At 47.1% G+C, this 6,998-nt stretch overlaps 1 protein-coding gene across 1 annotated transcript in view; it reads left to right on the forward strand.

Annotated features, from left to right (window-relative positions):
* The window catches only part of LOC106809642 (neuroendocrine convertase 1-like), an 80,935-nt gene that overhangs the window by 40,375 nt on the left and 33,562 nt on the right, over window positions 1–6,998 (forward strand). The window contains exons 4-5 of the mRNA XM_014812805.1: window positions 2,735–2,840; window positions 6,359–6,434. Of these exons, the coding sequence (XP_014668291.1) occupies window positions 2,735–2,840; window positions 6,359–6,434 (182 nt within the window). The remainder of the gene's footprint in view (window positions 1–2,734; window positions 2,841–6,358; window positions 6,435–6,998) is intronic.

The raw sequence follows: 6,998 nt of genomic DNA on the forward strand, positions 1-6,998 counted from the left end.
TACCCCCTTAACATCTTACCCCCCCGGACAATTACCCCCCGGATTACATTTACCCTCCCTGACATTTTAGCCCCGGACAATCACCCCCGGACAATCACCTTCGGACATTTACCCCCCGGACAATTACCCCACCGGACATTTACCCCCGGACAATTACCCTCGACATTTACCCCCCCGACAGTTACCCCCCGGACATTTACTCTCCTCCGGAAAAAGGGAAAGAAGGAAGATGGAAGAAGGTGGTGGAGGAGGAGGGGGAGAAGGTGGGGAGAAGGGGGTGGAGGAGGAGGAGAGGAGGAGAGGAGGTGGAGGAAGAGGAGGAAAGGAGTTGGAGGAGGAGGAGGGCAGAACGTGGGGAAAACGTGGTGGAGGAGAAGGGGGAGAGTGGTGGAGGAGGAGGAGAGGAGGAGAGGAGGAGAGGAGGAGAGGAGGAGAGGAGGAGAGGAGGAGAGCAGGTAGAAAAAGAGAAGGAGGAGGAGGAGGAGGAAAGGAGGTGGAGGAGAAGGAGAACGTGGGAAGAAGGTAGTGGTGGAGGAGCGGGAAGAAGGTGGAGGAAGAGGAGGAGGTGGACGAGGAGGAAGAGGAGGAGGAGGAGGAGGAGAGGCAGGTGGAAGGCGAGGAGGAGGGGGAGAACGTGGAGAGAAGGTGGCGAAAGAGAAGTGGAAGAAGGTGGAGGAGGAGGAGGAGAAGGGGGCGGAGGTAGAGGAGGAGGAGGAGAGGAGGAGAGGAGGAGAGGAGGAGAGAAGAGAGAGGAGAGCAGGTGGAAAGGAGAAGGAGGAGAGGGAGGAAAGGACGTGGAGGAGAAGGAGAAGTGGGAAGAAGGTAGTGGTGAGCGAGCGGGAAGAAGGTGGAGGGAAGAGGAGGAGGTGGACGAGCGAGGAGAGGAGGAGGAGGAGGAGAGAGAGGTGGAGGAGGAGAGAGGAGAGGGAGGAAGCAGGTAGAAAGAGAAGGAGGAGGAGAGGAGGAGGAGGAGGAAAGGAGGTGGAGGAGAAGGAGAACGTGGGAGAAGGTGTGTGGGAGGAGCGGGAAGAAGGTGGCAGGAAGAGGAGGAGGTGGACGAGGAGAAGAGGAGGAGGAGGAGGAGGAGGAGGAGGAGAGGAGGTGGAGGAGGAGGAGGGGGATAACGTGGAGAGAAGGTGGCGAAAGAGAAGTGGAAGAAGGTGGAGGAGAAGGGGGAGAAGGTGGTGGAGGAGGAGGAGAGGAGAGGAGGAGAGGAGGAGAGGAGGAGAGCAGGTGGAAAAGGAGAAGGAGGAGGAGGAGGAAAGGAGGTGGAGGAGAAGGAGAACGTGGGAAGAAGGTAGTGGTGGAGGAGCGGGAAGAAGGTGGAGGAAGAGGAGGAGGTGGACGAGGAGGAAGAGGAGGCAGGAGGAGAGCAGGAGAGGAGGTGGTGGAGGAGGAGCCGGGATAACGTGGAGAGAAGCGTGGCGCAAAGAGAAGTGGAGGAGGTGCGAGGAGGAGGAGGAGGAGGGGGCGGAGGTAGAGGAGGAGGAGCGACGAGCGAGAGAGAGGAGGAGGAGAGAGGAGGAGGGCAGGGAGAGGACGTGTGCGTGTGCGTTTGCGGGTGTGCGTGTGCGTGTGCGTGTGCGTGTGCGTGTGCGTGTGCGTGTGCGTGTGCGTGTGCGTGTGCGTGTGCGTGTGCGTGCGCGTGTGCGTGTGCGTGTGCGCGTGTGTGTGCGCGCATGTGTGTGTGTAGGTATATATATATATATATAACTTAATTATGTGAAAAATCTTGATCTAACTATTCCGAGTAATAAAAACGAGAACAAGAACGCGGTATAGAATGCGTAGTGGTTATAACGATTAAATCCTAGTGAGTGTACAATAATCACAGACCATAAACTTCGCATACAGAAGCCGAAACACATTCATTACGATAATGTCAAAAATTATTTTTGTATATCTACAGGCACAAGCGCGGTCATAGGTGGTGTACAACAGTAGAAGGCGTGCGTAGGCGGCAGACATAAATATGCATCGAACAGAAATTAATTAAATTAATTAAAAAAATTAGAAATTTAATTAATTAAAAATACTCAGTGTTTCGTTTCATACACAAAATACACTTTATTCATGTTAAATAACCACAAATTCGAGCTCTACATTCCGCTCGAAACGTTTGGCAGTTATATGATGCGCATTTATACAAAGTAATCGGATTCCGTTTCAAACACAGGAATGGTCGACCGGTCACCATGGCTACGCCACTTGCCGGATTAGGACAATTACACGACATAACAAGACTAATCTTACTTCTAGTGCCTTCTAGACGTCCACGAGGCATCCATCTTGCGTGCATAAGGCAAATTAGTGCACTCTAGTGCCGAATTTTGCCGAAAAAAATCAAAAGAAGGCCTTTTCTAGGGACCAAATAGGGCACAATTTGCGGAAGGTAACTGTTGTATGCCCCCCATATCTGATATGTAATCCTATAAGCGAGACAAGTCCGATCCAGTCAACTGGGACAAACTGTTTAGCGTTGCAATGAAAATATACGGAAACGTCGACGTCGTCGTCGTATATTACTGCGTGACCATAAAGCCAATATGTAGTTCCGAGGTAGAGTGCACTCGGAATATACATGATAGAAATGTTGGTGTTCGTAAATTTGTAAAACCATTTATATTTATAGATTTTGGTATGTGCATGCTTGTCTTTCCTTAGTAAACAAATAAATCGAGTTACCCTCATATATCGAAGTTTGCCTTATATTCTCTTGTTTATTTACATATAGCAAGACACAAGAACGACGCTCGATCTGCCCAAGCTCGATCTTCATGTGATGCCAGTGTGGGAGAAGTACACGGGCCACGGAGTCGTTGTTACAGTTCTGGACGACGGTATATACCCTCCATACACAACCCTACACGCAACATCTACAGAAATCTACAGGCCACCTGTACACAACGTTATACACCTCCCCTACACAACCCTACACACCTCCTCTACACAACGTTACATTTCTCCGCTACACAATGCTAGATACCTTCCCTACACAACCCTACACACTTCCTTTACACAACGTTACATGTCTCCGCTACACAACGCTAGATACCTCCCCTACACAACTCTACACACCTCCTCTACACAACGTTACATGTCTCTGCTACACAACGCTAGATACTTCTCCTACACATCTCTACACACCTCCTCTACACAACGTTACATGTCTCCGCTACACCACGCTAGATACCTCTCCTACACAACCCTACACGCCACCTCTACACAACATTACACATTTCTCCTACGCAACCCAATACGCCTCACCTACACAACCCTACACGCCACCTCTACACAGCCGTACACGCCTTCCCTACCAACCGTACACGCCTCCCTTCAGAATACAACACACCACCTCTGCACAACCCTAGATGCCACCCCTACGCAACCATACACACCTCCCCATACACAACCATACATGCCTTCCCTACACAACCTTTCACATCCCCTCTACACAATACTACACGCATCCGCTATACACAACCCTACACACCTCCCCTACACACCTACCCTACACACTCCTAGACACCTCCCCTACACACCCCTACACACCTGCCCTACACACCCCTACACACCTTCCCTACACACCTCCCCTACACACCGCTACACTCTCCTCACACCCCCCCCCCCCATACACTCTCCTTACAAACCTCGCCTACACACCTTTACACACCTCCCCTACACACCTACCCTACACACTCCTAGACACCTCCCCTACACACCCTTTCACATCCCCTCTACACAATACTACACGCATCCGCTATACACAACCCTACACACCTCCCCTACACACCTTCCCTACACACTCCTACACACCTCCCCTACACACCCCTACACACCTCCCCTACACACTTCCCCTACACACCCCTACACGCCTCCCCTACACAACCCTACACACCTCCCCTACACACCCCTACACACTTCTACACACCTCCCATACACAACCCTACACACCTCCCCTACACACCCCTACACACTTCTACACACCTTCCCTACACACCCCTACACACCTCCCCTACACACCCCTACAAACCTTCCATACACAACCCTACACACCTCCTATACACACCCCTACACACCCCTACACACCTCTCTTACACACCCCTACACATCTCCCATACACAATCCTACGCGCATCCCCTACATATCTCTCACACGCTTCCTCCATACAATCCTACACATCTCCGCTACACGCCTTCCCTATAAAACCCTACAGGTCTTCTCTACACGCATCCTCAAAGAAATTGCTTTACACCAGAACTAAAACTATTCAGTTATCACTCAAACAAGCCGCGACGCTAATGACGAATGACGTAATTACCCGACGAGGAGAACTCGATCGTATTTCACCCTATGCCTGAAAGCGTTAGTGTGCTGTCAGACACACGATGCCAGCTAATTCGCATCTCTTTCTAATAATAAGCAGGGCCTGAGAACGCATAATATTCGTGGAAACGACGGCAAATCCATTAACGACGTTCCCTGGTTTTACGCCGAAACACTACATGAACCCTTCCGTGATCTGGATTTTTTGAAGAGTTAAACAAACATGAGCGCGCGTGCGCAGAAGCTAATCGTTAGAATAATAGACGAGCGTCTTGTTTTCGGCACGTGAGATATGACGCACGCAGTGACATTTCACGGAGGGTGCGCGCTAACCGAACTGAGTTACGCAGCGCAAATAAGACAGGATTACGTGACGAAAGTGCCCAGAGGGTTTAATTACAAGCACTTCGATTCTCATACAAGATTGGCGCGTCGGGTAACCTGAGGGGTGACGGAAAGGGACCGTAGCGCAAATTACCCGACTCCCGTGACGATAGGCATCCTGCTTGTAGTGACTGCCTACCTCGTCCGTATTATGTAGCCCATGGTGGAGTACTATCTGGGCGCAGTGATGATTAAGCTGATAGCCCCTCGTGCGTGTATGTGTGCACGAAATCGGCTACATCGACGGCACAAGTGCGTGGATTGTTTAGGCCCGGTCCTATCGTCCGACGGATACACAGTGTAATTGATTGCATTTGCTAATGTAGACTCACATAGAGCATACTACACAGCTCTAAACGCATACAAGCTTAGCCGCCCGATTGCCCGCACGGCAGTAGGAATTATAACGACGAAGCTGCTATTAACATAATTCCGGATTAGCTCGATCTTTAATTAAGCAGCAGTCGTCGACGGCTGCTCTCCAGCTGCAATCTCCGGACCCAATTCAGGTACAAGATTACGCGGCAATTCATTGTGATACCCTTTGTAGAGAACATCACCATTGCAATTAGATTTATTAAATGGTTATTAGGCAGCCACATCGGATGTGCCCCTCAGTAGAGATCATTCATCCGCCATCAGTCTAATGTGACTTTCTACATGATTTTCGAGTAATATTTCTAGCTTTGTTTACTAAGTATTGATTAATTTATAAATAGATTCTTTGCTGGAAAATAGTGCACGTGTAAACAGGTAAGAGCGACCACTATGAATATATTCATTGGCCACTGTATTAATTATACAATATATTCAAAGCTCAATTATTACCAAGTACACAGAATGTAGACAGCCGTCACCCACATTTCAATAAAGTATTAAAAAAACTGCGTAAAATTCTATTACTATTAGTTCAGATGATTCGAATGTTTTGAATTAGACATTAAAAAAAATTTCAATGCGCGGCTTGCACTATTACATAAATACAATTTTACAGTGACAGCCTTTCTGCTAAATTATTTTAAAAGGTAAAGCAAGTTAACCATACATTATACCATATGGTTAGTGATTATCTTTCACACGCTTTTAAATTATAGCCATAAGAGACCATAATCTAGGTCCATCTGACATATACCTTTCAATGTGTCCCGTATATGTACACAAGTAATCCATCGAATTTGCAGTTTAGTTTTCTATTTTCTAGCAACGGCAAATAGTTGACAGTTGGGTACTTTGTTGTACATACGTACTCTTTTTATAAGTGGTATCTTCGCTAAAGGCTGTAGATTTCCTATCGGATGAACCCGATCATCTTTAGCAGCTTAAACTAGGTGCCTTCCCTAGAAATTTCAAGCAGCAAACGTGAAATCAGGCAAAAATAAATTATTTTAACATTGTACGTTTGTACTTGCCTATATATTATGTGTGATAGGTAAAAAAATTGCTCAGGAATACGTTTATTCAAAGCGTTTAGACTACAAAGTAAAAGTGTCGGGTCGAATTTTTCAAAGAGCGTTTACTTTTGCCGCTCTGCTGCGATGTTGTGACGCGTTTCTTGTTACCATGCGGTACGTGTTGCCAAGCGCTGAAGGTCATGAAGGCTGCATGTGCTCATAGATATCATATCACATGTGTTATATTATGTTATCAGGTGTACATAATAGAGAACCCCCTATAGAGGTTCCCTATTATCTACTCCTGATGGTATCTATGGCTGTGCTGGTTTCGTGACATGCGTCTACTCTTGCCGCCATGACGCAGAACCGCAGTGAAAAGCGTTTTTCGAGTTGTTTTTTCGTTGAGGGAATATAAGCGAGATACATATTTTTACAGTTTTATTTTCAAAGCTAACGTTCAGTCAAAGAGTAGTGAGTTATTTGCTCAAGTTTTACAGTGGGTTGTCACAAAAATGTGCGTGTGAAGGCATCTTTAATATAATATCTACTTTTTGACCCGCGGCCATTTAAAATGCATCTTCAAACAGAGATCAAAGTTAAAAGTTAGAGGGATGCAGTGTGTATTAACGCTATGGCTTGATATCCCTAACCTAAATAAGAAAACAAAAAGTATTTTTTTTATTTCAAATATCGAAAGCAATAGCTATGAATAGCATAATATCAAGAGTTAATAATACCTAGAGTGTACAACGGAAAAACGGGAAAATAGTGCTATTTCACGACTCCATTATTCTACTTTGCCGCTTCGCATCCACTTTATTCAGCTACCTACACGCGTCTAAGCATTGCTTCGTGAAAGTTCGGTTTTTCCGCGATAACTTTATGAATGAACGG

Source organism: Priapulus caudatus, unplaced genomic scaffold (assembly GCF_000485595.1).
Source record: "Priapulus caudatus unplaced genomic scaffold, Priapulus_caudatus-5.0.1 Scaffold371, whole genome shotgun sequence".
Lineage (NCBI taxonomy): Eukaryota > Metazoa > Priapulida > Priapulimorpha > Priapulimorphida > Priapulidae > Priapulus > Priapulus caudatus.